Source organism: Piliocolobus tephrosceles, chromosome 15, assembly GCF_002776525.5.
Source record: "Piliocolobus tephrosceles isolate RC106 chromosome 15, ASM277652v3, whole genome shotgun sequence".
Taxonomy (NCBI): Eukaryota; Metazoa; Chordata; class Mammalia; order Primates; family Cercopithecidae; genus Piliocolobus; species Piliocolobus tephrosceles.
The window spans coordinates 55,824,521-55,839,287 of record NC_045448.1 but is presented as its reverse complement, the minus strand read 5'-3'; the positions used below and the strand labels follow the sequence as shown (position 1 = coordinate 55,839,287).

Sequence of the window (14,767 nt, the reverse complement as noted above, 5' to 3'; positions counted from 1 at the left end):
TTTTCTAACCTATGTATCTTAGGAAAGTTGAAGAGAAAGCTTAGAGTTTTTTAAACTGCCAGTGTGCTTAATAATCATCTAGTATAAGCATTTGCAGTACTTGTGCTTTCAAGTGTCTGTGGAATAGGGCTGCAGATTCTAGAGTCCCTTAGTGGAGTTGGCTAGGAAATGCAGCTGTCCTCTGACCTACCAAAGAGGGAGAAATGCGGTGGCAACCACACTGTCTTGGATATTATGAAATTTGTTTTCAAGTGTTTAATGTTCATTCTTGTTTTATGTTTGAGGAAACTGAGAACTGGATAGATTAATTGACTTGTTTTTGAAATATTTATGTATTTGAGACAGGGTCCAGCTCTGTCACTCATGCTGGAGTGCAGTGGCACAATCATAGCTCACTGCAACCTCGAACACCTAGGCTCAAGCAATCCTTTCACCTCAGCTGGGACTACAGGCATGCACCAGCATGCCCAGATAATTTTTTAATTTTTTAATTTTTAATTTTTGGTAGAGACAAAGTATTGCTGTGCTCCCCAGGCTGGTCTCAAACCCCTGAGCTCAAGAGATATTCCTGCCTCAGCCTCCCGAAGTGCTAGGATTATAGGTGTCAGCCATCGTGCCTGAGCGTTAATTTTTTTAGAAGTAAGATTATTTGTTTATATCATCCAGGTATAGTCCTCAGACCAGCCATAAAAATGAAGGTTTCTTTAGAGATACAGAACAGAAATTCTAGACTAAGCTTCAATCTTCACTTTTCTAAGCTTCTTGAGATTATTTAACACACTACATTTTGAGAATCATTGTATTAGGTCATGGTATAAATTGGATGAATTAGTTCTCAAATGTACCCAGTAATTTTTGTGATTTTGATGCTTCCTACTTAGAATTCTTTTTGGAAATGAATACACACACATACAAACCGATATATACACATACAATACAGCACATATTTACTGAGGACCCACTGTAGTCATTGCAAAAGTTACTCAGTAAAACTAAAACCTTATGTTCTCAAGGAGGTATGTGTGTGTGTTACACCGGTATTCCTATTTGTATTTGAAGCATGTAACTATAAATAATCTGAAGACCATTATGATTAATAGAAAATACATTTCTCAACCATTCCTTTAAACTGTGAACTTCCTGGCCGGGCGCGGTGGCTCAAGCCTGTAATCCCAGCACTTTGGGAGGCCGAGATGGGTGGATCACAAGGTCAGGAGATTGAGACCATCCTGGCTAACACGGTGAAACCCTGTCTCTACTAAAAAATACAAAAAAAAAAAAAAAAACTAGCCAGGCGAGGTGGCAGGCGCCTGTAGTCCCAGCTACTTGGGAGACTGAGGCAGGAGAATGGCGTAAACCTGGGAGGCGGAGCTTGCAGTGAGCTGAGATCTGGCCACTGCACTCCAGTCTGGGTGACAGAGCGAGACTCCGTCTCAAAAAAAAAAAAAAAAAAAAACTGTGAACTTCCTAAAGACATGAACTTTAATGACCTGACAGTATGTGTACACAGTGGTCTTCAGTAAATACTTGTCAGAATTAAAAGTAAGACAGGCATTCTATTACCCTTTTTTTTTGTTCCCCTTTTCTTGGTAGTTTTTGGAAGAGATAAACCATAGTTAGTTTTTCCTCAATTACAGCTTTTAATTATTTTCTTTTTCAAATTAGATTAAGATATTGGAACAGGAAAATGAACATCTGAATCAAACAGTGTCTTCTTTAAGGCAGCGGTCCCAGATAAGTGCAGAAGCAAGAGTGAAAGACATTGAAAAAGAAAACAAAATTCTTCATGAATCTATCAAAGAAACAAGTAGCAAGCTAAGCAAGATTGAATTTGAAAAAAGACAAATTAAAAAAGAATTGGAACATTATAAAGAAAAAGGAGAACGAGCAGAAGAACTTGAAAATGAATTGCATCATCTTGAAAAAGAAAATGAATTGTTACAGAAAAAAATAACTAATTTAAAAATTACTTGTGAAAAAATTGAGGCCTTAGAACAAGAAAATTCAGAGCTAGAAAGAGAAAATAGAAAATTAAAAAAAACATTGGATAGCTTTAAAAATCTGACCTTTCAGTTAGAATCCCTAGAAAAAGAGAATTCCCAACTTGATGAGGAAAACTTAGAGCTGCGAAGGAATGTAGAATCTTTGAAGTGTGCAAGCATGAAAATGGCTCAGCTACAGCTAGAAAACAAAGAACTGGAAAGTGAAAAAGAGCAACTTAAGAAAGGTTTGGAGCTCCTGAAAGCATCTTTCAAGAAAACAGAACGCTTGGAAGTTAGCTACCAGGGTTTAGATATAGAAAATCAAAGACTGCAAAAAGCTTTAGAGAACAGCAATAAAAAAATCCAGCAATTAGAGAGTGAACTACAAGACTTAGAGATGGAAAATCAAACATTGCAAAAAAACCTAGAAGAACTAAAAATATCTAGCAAAAGACTAGAACAACTGGAAAAAGAAAATAAATCATTAGAGCAAGAGACTTCTCAACTGGAAAAGGATAAGAAACAATTGGAGAAGGAAAATAAGAGACTCCGACAGCAAGCAGAAATTAAAGATACCACATTAGAAGAAAATAATGTGAAGATTGGAAATTTGGAAAAAGAAAACAAAACTCTATCCAAAGAAATTGGTGTATATAAAGAATCTTGTATCCGTCTAAAAGAACTAGAAAAAGAAAATAAGGAGCTTGTGAAAAGAGCAACTATTGATATAAAAACGTTGGTTACACTACGTGAGGTAAATATGTTTACCTAAATTAAGGCAAATATTTTTTATATTTTTTAACTCAAGGTTTCTTTAAGTTTTATTGGAACCTATCATTAATTTGCATCATTTTTAATATTTTTAACTCAAGGTTTCTTTAAGTTTTATTGGAATCTATCAGTAATTTGCATCATCTATTTTATGGTTCAGTAGAATTTTGGAATTAGAACTAGAAGTGCCTTCCAAGTTTCCTACTTTTGTTAAACTAAGAAATACCTATAAATTGTATTTTTAAAAGAATTTGTAGTAATAAAGTTTCCTAGTGGTATCTGACTTATTACATTATAATTTTAAACTTTTATTTCAATATAATGATAAAATGCTTGATCAAAACTCTTACTAAATTCTAAGTATAATAAAGAAGCATGATAGCTATTTTTTATTGAGTGCTATGTGCCAAATACTGGGCTAAAATCTTCATGTAAGTTGTATATATATATAAATAATATATATACACACACACAAATATATATACTTATATATACATGCACATAATCTTTACAACTAATCCTTTATAAGTATTATATCGATTTTTTAGATGAGAAAACAGGTTCAGAAACCTTAAATAATTTACTCAGGATCACACGGCTAATAAATAGCAGAGTTGGATTACTGGATTCAAATCCAGATTTTTCAGACTCCAAAGCCCCATGAATTTTGACCTCAAAGCCAGAGAATGCAAATCAGGTTCAACTGTTCAACACTGAGCAACTAGTATTTGCTTGAATCTATGTATCAAGAAGAATTCTGAAACTTCCAGGAGTAAATTGGCAGTATGTTCTGTGAAACATGGTTGGTGCAAGTCAGGTGTATGTTTGGCTCTTTTTTCCCATCTCTAAGCATTATAATATGTGATAACCGTTTAAGTTCAATTTAAAAGTATATTAGCATTCTGGCAGAAGGTCACATTGGGCAGTCTGCATTTCTGCTAAAGAGGCATTGAGAGGGACCTTTTATTTTTCTCTTCTGTAGACTTATAAACATGAACAACAGGTTCCTTGTGCCTAAACTTCTAAGAACATCCTCTAGTTCTTCAGATCAGTATCATAAGACCTCTTTCACTGGGAGAAGGGATCTTGTGGGAGAGAAGTGTTATAGTCAACATGTATTTATAAGAAGAAATGTGCACTAAAGTTGAGGCTCATTATTAAAAAGTAAATGGATATGTTTTTCCCCCCGCAGTTTTCAAACCTAAATGCGCATTCACAAGTAAACACTTACTACTCCCTTTCAAGGTTTTGTTTAACGCATTAGCCAAAAAGGAAAAAAGTTATTTCAACTAGGTTGTAACTTCAACTACATTTTAATAATGAAGGAATGGTTTAACAATATTTCCTGGTTCAAATTACATGTATTCCTAGATGGTGGTAATTAGAATCTTAGCTGACTTTCTTAGATGTTTATACCCTTGACACTTACGTGAGTTTTGCATTTGTTTTAAAATAAGGATTTAGTGAGTGAAAAATTGAAGACCCAACAGATGAACAATGATCTCGAAAAATTAACTCATGAGCTTGAGAAGATAGGGTTAAATAAGGAGAGACTCTTACATGATGAGCAAAGTACTGATGACAGGTGAGTACTAAGTCTACTTGGCAAACAGTTGAAATTTTGTTTTTTTTTTTTTTTTTACTCATACATTAATTCTTTTCTGTATTAGCTATAGAAAACATTTATATATTTCACTCTATTTCTGGTTCCTTTCTTCCCTTAAAGAAAGTTATGTGGCCGGGTGCGGTGGCTCACGCCTGTAATCCCAGCACTTTGGGAGGCTGAGGCAGGCAGATCACCTGAGGTCGGGAGTTCGAGATCAGCCTGACCAACATGGAGAAACCCCATCTCTACTAAAAATACAAAAAAATTAGCCGGGCATGGTGGTGCATGCCTGTAATTCTAGCTACTCGGGAGGCTGAGGCAGGAGAATTGCTTGAACTTGGGAGGCAGAGGTTGCGGTGAGCTGAGATCGTGCCATTGCACTCCAGCCTGGGCAACAGGAGCGAAACTCCGTCTCAAAAAAACAAAAAAGGTCCTAAAGAGAAAAGAGGAATCATAGACAATCTAATATAGATATAAGAAAATAAAAACCTAAAATGTTACTATATAAATACAGTTATAAAATAGGAAAACAGGATGCTACCCAGGTAGCAGAAGATCAGAGGCTATAATTGACTGTGAAAACAGTAAGACATTAACAACAAACCAACCTCCAGCTCGTCAAACACAGTCAATTAAGCAAGTTATTTTTTATCTGAATCATGTGCTTAAATACCTCTGTCCTTTCATTTATTTGCCAAAATGTTGACTTAAAGATAAATGGAGGAAAAGTATGAAACAAAGGAAAAGAAAAGCAACTGAGGTATAAAAATAATGTGGAAAACTAAAGCCTTAAAAGCCGGATATGAGTTAAAAAATTAACTCATATGCCTTTTAATTTTAAAAATGATCAGTATAGGTTTAAAGAAAATATGTATTCTCTCATGGTAATTACAGTCTATCAAACAGAGTTAATCTGATTTTCAAGTAGTCTATTATTTAGCATCCAGTCAGCTCCATGAATCCAACTGGAATAGAGGTTGTATATTGTTAAGAATATTATTTTATGTAGACTAGATTTTCATTCCATTTCTGTAATTGTATAACTTATATTTTATCTACTCATTATTACTGTTCCAGTATTTATATTCTATATTAGATATATATTGGAAAAATTAATGGTGATTTGTTCATGTAGTTTTGAGAATATTCAAAGTAAATAGGATAGATTGATACTTAAAAAGTTGTGTAATAACAGAGATATAATTTGAGGCATATATTCTAGCAATCAGTTCAAGTCAAGCAATGATTGTTGAATTAATTATACAGATATTTCATGAGGAAATATTTTTATTTGAATTAATCAGATAGTTTTAAGTGCAGATTTCGTTGACTGTCTTTTAATATAGATACTGAATATGCATCCCCTCTTTATTCAAACAGATTTATTACCTACTATATGTAAGACACTGTACTGCATGTTCTTTGCAAAAGAAAAAGTAGAGTACACCCTATAGTGCTAATTGACCCTATTATAAATTTATGAACCCAGCCCTGGGTGGACCCTTTATACAGTTTGGCTCCTCGTCCCAAACCTTAATTCATACAGTTAGCCAATGTTAATTGAGCTCTTCTTATCTGCTGATCATCTAGCATCAAAGTAGTGATCATGTTTCAACTGAATCTTAAAAAATGACAGAGGTTTACAAAGTGGGAACAGTGGGGAAGGGCATCCCATGTAGACAATAGCATTTGTATAAAAGCACAAAAATGTGCTGGGCAATTTTTAGAGTATATAAAAGATGGATTACAAAAAGGATGAATTTGGAAGCACAGAGACAGGCTAGGAAGTGATTATAATAGTCTAGGCAACATATGATGGCATTCATTATTTCCACATATTTATTTACATATTAGGCATGGAGGTAAGGGTATATGTTGAACTAAAGCTTTTTGGAAATAGAAAGTGGCTTGAACTACTACTAAACCAGCTTCTTTCTCAGCCAGGAAGTTAGTCTTTATGTCACAAAAAAAACCCCAGAAGCTCACAGACATATATTCCTTTAATGTGCCATTCCCTCCACCTTGGGATTTATGTATATCAGTCTCAAATGATGTCCCTAATTCCTTTATTAGTCTAACTTTCTCATCTTTTTTTGAGCCGGAGTTTTGCTCTTATCACCCAGGTTGGAGTGCAGTGGCACAATCTCGGCTCACTGCAACCTCCACCTCCCAGGTTCAAGTGATTCTCCTGCCTCAGCTTCCCAAGTAGCTGGGATTACAGGCATGCACCACCACGCCTGGCTAATTTTGTGTTTTTACTGGCCAGGCTGGTCTCGAACTCCTGACCCCAGGATCCACCCACCTTGGCCTCCCAAAGTGCTGGGATTACAGGCATGAGCCACCGCGCCCGGCCTAACTTTCCCATCTTTCTAATTCATGTTATTCTCTCTGAATTTTTTTGACAGTACAGTTATTATTAAGATACTTATTCTTGCCATCAAGGAATATATAGTTTAGTTTTTGAATTGAATGTATAAGTAGATAAATTTAAATGCAACAAAATAAATTTAGTAGGCCGGGGCACGATGGCTCATGCCTGTAATCCCAGCACTTTGGGAGGCCAAGGGGGACGGATCACTTGAGGTCAGGAGTTCAAGACCAGCCTGGCCATCATGGTGAAACCCTGCCTCTACTACAAATACGAAAAATTAGCCAGGCGTGGTGGTGCACGCCTGTAATCCCAGCTACTCAGGAGGCCAAAGAACAAGAATCACTTGAGCCTGAGAGGCAGAGGTTGCAGTGAGGTGAGATCGCGCCACTGCACTCCAGCCTAGGCAACAGAGTGAGACTCTGTCTCTAAATAAATAAAGTGGTAGAGTTGTAAACAGAGGTGATCACTCTTGTCTTTTCTCCTTTAATACGTCTTTGTCTTCTGTCTTCTCTTTCAATCTGGTTGCTCACAGGATTATGTTTTCATATATTTTCAGGCCTCTTATCCATTCATTCTGTATACTGAGCCTTCCCATACATCATCTCACCTGAGATCCTTTTTTTTGTCTCTGTTTACTGTATGTTTCTACCAGGATAGACCAGAAGCAACTCAGATGTCACCAATTCAGCATACCCAAAATTGGACTCAGTAAATGATTTTTAAATGTTGACTTGAGCCGATACCAAAATGAATGAGATTTGTTCTCTGTATTCAATGAAATTAAAATCTGAGAAGAAAATATTTACATAAAAATTAATTCCAGTAAAAGAATGTGGTGAAACTCTCATATACACACTTTAGGTTTTTATTTGGTTTTGTCTTCAGGGTCTTTGGGTTTAAGAAATGGATCATAAATACTGGTTTATGATACGCTCTGAATTGTGTTCATACACCATCCTTTTTGTGAAAAAAAAAGTATTTATTAATAATTACTCATTTACCATTCAGAAAGATAATTGCAATACTAACAGTCACATCCATCTCCCTCTTGCCACTCTGTCACCAGTATCCTGTGCCACAAATACGTGATTTTTTAACTGTAACTACTCTGTACCTTGAGATAAAGAGTCTTCATTGCCGGGTGTGGTGGCTCATGCCTGTAATCCCAGCACTTTGGGAGGCTGAGGCGGGCGGATCACCTGAGGTCAGGAGTTCAAGACCAGCCTGATTAACATGGTGAAACCCTGTCTCTACTAAAAATACAAAATTAGCTGGGCGTGGTGGCACATGCCTATAATCCCAGCTATTAGGGAGGCTGAGGCAGGAGAATCGCTTGAACCTGGCAGGCAGAGGTTGCGGTAAGCCCAGATCATGTCATTGCACTCCACCCTGGGCTACAAGAGCTAAACTCCATCTCAAAAAAAAAAAAAAAAAAATAAGAGTCTTCATTACTAAAAGGGGCTATTTTGGGACTTTGATCTTCCAGATTCCTTGAGAATTAATTATTGCTTTTGATAATCTAAGCCATAATCTGGAGCTCTATTCACTCAATGATTTTGTTGCTTCATTACCAGGATTAGTTTTAAAGGGAGAATGGGGCAGTAAGAAGAGGATAAGTTCTTTTGCCTCTTTAACAACAAGGTTTTTTATAAGACCCATTTATGGCATGAATATTTGTGGTCATAAATTATCTTTAAAAATGATTTTCTGACCTCCAATGATGAACTATATTACTTTGTACTTGGATAGTAGGTATAAACTTTTGGAATCAAAATTAGAATCCACTCTTAAGAAGTCTCTTGAAATAAAAGAAGAAAAAATTGCTGCTTTAGAAGCTCGATTAGAAGAATCCACGAATTATAACCAGCAATTGCGCCAAGAACTTAAAACAGTAAGTGATTTTCTTGGAAAGAATTTTAAGGATCATTTATTATATAAATACTTGGACAGAAAAATATAAAGTAGAAAATAAAAATTAAAACATTTTATTGATATTTAGTCTATTCCTTTTTCATAAACTTGAGAGTTTTTTTTTTTTTTTTTTTTTTTTTGAGACGGAGTCTTGCTCTGTCGCCCAGGCTGGAGTGCGGTGGCGTGATGTCGGCTCACTGCAAGCTCCGCCTCCCGGGTTTACGCCATTCTCCTGCCTCAGCCTCTTGAGTAGCTGGGACTACAGGCGCGTGCCACCACGCCCGGCTAATTTTTTGTATTTTTAGTAGAGATGGGGTTTCACCGTGTTAGCCAGGATGGTCTCGATCTCCTGACCTTGTGATCCATCCGCCTTGGCCTCCCAAAGTGCTGGGATCACGGGCGTGAGCCACTGCGCCCGGCCACTTGAGAGTATTCATTCTTAAACAGATCTCTGTCATATGAATATGATATAGCTTATTCAGTGCTATTTCATGTGTGTGATATCCTGCATGGTGTTAGGGATATATCAGAAGTGTGTGGGTGGAATGAGGAAGAGGCAGGCTTATATTACTGGGAAAGGCTCTCATTGTGATATTGACATTTCACTCTGTCACTCTTTCCTATTGAGGATCCAGGGAAAATTCTGCTAAGCAAAATATGACAGCACCTGATCTCATAAATTTGAGGTCTTTTCTAGATCTGTTTTCTTTTGATATTTGGAAGTATTCAGTGAAGTAAGCAAGCAATGCAGAGGCAATTGTTTGTTTTCCCTAAGGAAGCAAATCAAAATATAAGGGACTTTCCCATTCCACAGGGCTAGTAGATGGTAGATTGGTAGAGTCATGTTCTGGTTTATTTGCCCTTTTATCATCTCTGCAGTGCCTCAGGAGTGGTCTCAAGGTTAGCTGAATACTTAGACTGACAAGATTACTATAGGCTACATTTAGAATCATTCTACTCAGAACACTATAAGAAATACAAATAGACAGCAGGGCCGTGTCAATCCATCCTCTTCACATAGTTGTCTGAGAATAATCTTTCCACCAGATGGTTTAGGTATAAGGTAAGATTCACATTGGGTGTGTGCAGGAGCTTTCCTGGCTTTGAATCCTCATGCTCATAGTAGTGATTACCTCTTGCAGCAACTCCAAAGGTATAGATTTAAGATCCCCACAGTGCACATGCCAATTATAGGAGGTGCTGTACTCAGAGAAGTTCAGAGATAGGGCTGCCTATTGGTCTTTAAACTTCTCCTAGTCATTTTTTTCAATAAGCAATATTATCTAGTAACATAGAATGTTCCAATTTTTTTTTTCACTGTTTGCTGACACCATTGCTGCTGTTTGTCACAGACATTGCCATGGAACATACATTGTTACAGAATAAGTTTTACTTATTTTTCATCCAGACATTCTCAGAGCCAGAGAATAAATTTTAGAACTGTGTCTAGTTAACCAAAGGGATTATTTAAACACACACACACACACACACACACACACACACAAAACACATTAACCTGCTTTTTGTCCTGAATTTTTTACCCCATCAGCAGTATCACTGAGTTGCAAATAAAATCAACTTCATGAAGCTACTCAACCAGAAAATTAGTGGGTTTGGGTGTGAGTTGTGTATGTGTGTTTCAAGTAGATATTTAAAATGCCATCAATGGGCCGGGTGCAGTGGCTTACCTGTAATCCCAGCACTTTGGGAGGCCGAGGCAGGCAGATCATTTTAGGTTGGGAGTTCAAGACCAGCCTTGCCAACATGGTGAAACCCTGTCTCCACTAAAAATACAAAAATTAGACAGGCGTGGTGGTGGACACCTGTAATCCCAGCTAGCTACCCAGGAGGCTGAGGCAGGAGAATCACTTGAACCCAGGTGGCAGAGGTTGCAGTGAGCCGAGATCATGCCACTGCACTCCAGTCTGGGTGACAGAGTAAGACCCGGTCTCAAAAGCCATCGCTGACTTCCACTTTCAGCTGTTTGGACATAACTGTTACGGACTAGCTTCCTGCTATGTATTCAACTGAATTTATATTGTTATAAACTTTTAATACTATATGTGAAGAGGTATTCTCCTTAAGATAGACTGTGAAAGTTAAATACGAATAGTATAAGGGTTAAAGTAACTACTAAATTCGTATGACAAAGAGGTATAGGTAATATGACCAAAAAAGGGAGATAAAATGGACTCAAAAAATAAATCCAGGTTAGGCACAGAGGCTCATTCCTGTAATCCCAGCACTTTGGAAGGCTGAGGTCAGCAAGATCGCTTGAGTGCAGGGGTTTGAGACCAGCCTGGGCAACACAGGGGAGATCCTGTCTGTTAAAAAAATCCAAAAGGCAAAAAGAAAGAAGAAACAGGGAACAAAGTACAGATTGGACAAATAGAAAACAAATAGTAGGATGGCAGCTTTAAACTAAAGTATGGCAATAACTATATTAGATATAAAATATAAGTCTAAACACCCCAGTTAAAAAGCAGAGATTAATAAATTAGACAAAAAGGCAAGACCCATCTATATGCTACCTATCAGAAATCTTGATGGAAAACGATATATCATTCTAGCACTAACCAAAAACTTACTAGATTGGCTATATTAATGCTAAACAAAGTAAATTTTAGTGCAGTAAATAGCAGCAGAGCTGAGTAGTTCATTGCATAATTATAAAGGGGTCATTCCAGCACAAAGATAACAAGGTTAAATGTTTATGCACCTAATAACAGAGGTACACCTAGTAACAGAGCTGCAAATAGATGAAGCAAATATCTGTAGAACTACATGGAGAAAGACAAATCCACAATTACAGTTAGAGATTTTAATACTCATCTCTCAATAATTGGAGAATAAATAGAAAAAACTTCATCTACCAGATAAAGGGCTTCTATAAACAGCCTATAGACTAATCACTTTCGCCTTTTGATCAGGAAGAATACAAAGATTTTGCTCTCACTGTTTCTATTAAATGCTGTACTGATGATCCTAACCAGCATACTAAGATAAGAAGAAATGAAAGGCATACAGATTTGAAAGGAAGAAGTAAAAATGTCTTTCTTCACCTGTGACATGACTGTATTTACAGAAAACCCTGAGGAATTCACAGAAAAATGTCTACAGCTAAGGTGAACTAATCAATGTCACAGGATAAAAGTCAATATATAAAAGTCTATTTTGTTTCTCCATATTAGCCATGAAAGATTGGAAAATGAAATTTAAAAAACACCATTTATAATACTATAAAATACTTATGGATTAATTTAAGGAAATGTGTGCAAGAACTCTACTAGAAACACCAAAGGAATACCTCAGTAAATGGAAATAAGAACCATGTTCAGGAATTAGAAGATTCAATGTTGTTAAAATGGCAGATTCCCCATATTGATCTCTTGATTCAACACAATCCCAATTAAAATCCCAACAGGCAGATTAACAAGATGATTCTAAAATGTATATGGAAATATTGATCAAATATTAGTGAAAATTGGGAGCAACTGGAACTGTCATGCATACTGATGCAAATATAAGATGTTATAACTAATTTAGCAGGCAGTATGGCAGTATCTCAAAAAGTCCTAGCCCATGGCCCAGCATGGTAGCTCATGCCTGTAATCCCAGCACTTTGGGAGGCTGAGGCAGGCAGATCACTTGAGGCCAGGAGTTCAAGACAAGCCTGGCCAACATGGGGAAACACTGTCTCTACTAAAAATACAAAAATTAGCTGGGCGTGGTGGTGCACACCTGTGGTCCCAGCTACTCAGGAGGCTGAGCCACGAGAATCACTTGAACCCAGGAGGTGGAGGTTGCAGTGAGCCAAAATTGCACCACTGCATTCCAGCCTGGGCAACAGTGTGAGACTCTATCTCAAAAAAGAAAGAAAAAGAAAAGAAAAAGAAGGTGATAATGCTACTTCTCTTTACTCAAGGAAAATGAAAACATAGATAAATGAATTTTTTTAGCAGCTTCATCATCATCAAAAAACTGGATATAATGACCAAAATAAAAAAATTACTGATGTACTCAACACATGGATAAAGCTTAGAAATATACTCAGAAACACACACACACACACACACACACACAGATTATATACACTGTGATTGTATTTGTGTGAAATTTTAGTATAAGCAGAACTTTTTTTTTTTTAAGATATATTTTGCATTTATTTTATTTTATTTTATTTTTTTATTTTTTATTATACTTTAAGTTCTAGGATACATGTGCATAACGTGCAGGTTACATATGTAAGCAGAACTTTTATGAAAGAAATGAAAACGGTGGTTGCCTGGTGCAGTGATCTTTCTAGAGTAATGGAAGTGTTCTGTCATGTTGATATATGGGTTATATAGATGTTTGCCATTCTCAAAATTACCGAATTACACTTAAAACCTGTACATTAGCAACTTCATGCAAATTATAACTCTATTTTTGAAGATTACATTATCTTTGGGAACTGTTGAAAATTTGAAATTTGAATTCATAACAGAATTCACGATATTTTAATTAGCTCTAAATTACTTTGTTACAGTGATTTATTTTTATCTAGACTCTGTATTCATTTCCTCTCTGAATATAAAGATTTTGATTAATGATACATAATCATTTTTAATACTTACTTGAAAGAACAATGGCTTTAAACTGAGAAGCCTTTGGCCAGGTGCGGTGGCTCACGCCTGTAATCCCAGCACTTTGGGAGGCCAAGGTGGGTGGATCGCTTGAGGTCAGGAGTTCGAGACCAGCCTGGGCAACATGGTGAAATCTCATCTCTACTAAAAATACAAAACTTAGCTAGGCATGGTGGCACACGCCTGTAATCCCAGCTACTCGGGAGACTGAGGCAAGAGAATGGTTTGAACCTGGGTGGTGGAGGTTGCAGAGTGCCAAGATCGCACCACTGCACTCCAGCCTGGGTGACAAAGTGAGACTATGTCTCAAAAAAATAATATAAAATGAGAGGACTTGAGTTTTATTTTCAGCTCCCCTTCTTAATAAATGCATATGTTTATAGCCTTTCTAAGCCTAGAATAAAGACCTTGTGGGAAATTCATGTAAAATAGAGACTGGAAATGATGCCACTCTGTTATTAGGGTGTTAAAAGTAAAAACAAAACAAACAAAACCCGGAAACTAGGATCATAGGGTACCCATTAAATTGCTTGCGAAACTTGACATTACATTCTATCTTGGCATCTTTTTAGTCTCACCTCATTATTTTCTAACTCAGTGGTAGCATTATTAATTGTTGAGTTGTAGGCTTTCTTAAGTTGCGCATTAAATGTTGAACTATAAAACATTTCTATTCTTGCCTTAATGCAAAGGTTAGGGTTAACTTGAAATTTATTATAAGAATCTCCTAGGATAAACTAGTGCTTCAAGATAGTTTAATAATTCAAGATAAGTATAATAGTAAATTTGAGTTGAAGAGAATCCAAATTTGAATTGTTCGCAATCCAAGTATATATGTTCTCTAGGATTTTCTAGTGTGATTATAATCTACTTTAAGAGAGCCAACTCAAAACTAAAAAATCCTGAATATGATATGTCCTTAAAATTAATAAAGTGTCAAATCTTTGTGCTTTACATAGACATCTCTGTTAAATTTCTAAATTGGTTACAGATAGCTCTAAAAAGAATTGTTAGTCATTAGTAACATATCTATATCCACTCTTCTCCAGGGGCATTTGCACGACAAACAATAGGATTTGACATTACTCTGGCACATAAACAGAGTACGTTTTATATTTCTAGGAGGAAAGGATTTGCATTTTAAAAAGCACAAATCAGCCGGGCGCGGTGGCTCAAGCCTGTAATCCCAGCACTTTGGGAGGCCGAGATGGGCGGATCACGAGGTCAGGAGATCGAGACCATCCTGGCTAACACGGTGAAACCCCGTCTCTACTAAAAAATACAAAAAACTAGCCGGGCGAGGTGGCGGGTGCCTGTAATCCCAGCCACTTGGGAGGCTGAGGCAGGAGAATGGCGTGAACCCGGGAGGCGGAGCTTGCAGTGAGCTGAGATCCGGCCATTGCACTCCAGCCTGGGCGACAGAGCAAGACTCCGTCTCCAAAAAAAGAAAAAAAAAGGCCGGGCGCGGTGGCTCAAGCCTGTAATCCCAGCACTTTGGGAG

At 36.9% G+C, this 14,767-nt stretch overlaps 1 protein-coding gene across 10 annotated transcripts in view; it reads left to right on the top strand.

Moving 5' to 3' along the window:
• CCDC88A (coiled-coil domain containing 88A) overlaps positions 1-14,767 on the top strand; it is a 133,276-nt gene that overhangs the window by 82,270 nt on the left and 36,239 nt on the right. For 8 of the 10 annotated variants that reach the window (XM_023228278.2, XM_023228276.2, XM_023228280.2 and 5 more), the window contains exons 15-17: positions 1,666-2,736; positions 4,211-4,338; positions 8,480-8,621. In XM_023228278.2, coding sequence (XP_023084046.1) covers positions 1,666-2,736; positions 4,211-4,338; positions 8,480-8,621 — 1,341 coding nt within the window. The remainder of the gene's footprint in view (positions 1-1,665; positions 2,737-4,210; positions 4,339-8,479; positions 8,622-14,767) is intronic. The other 2 variants (XM_023228281.2, XM_023228275.2) reach the window with 1 other exon arrangement.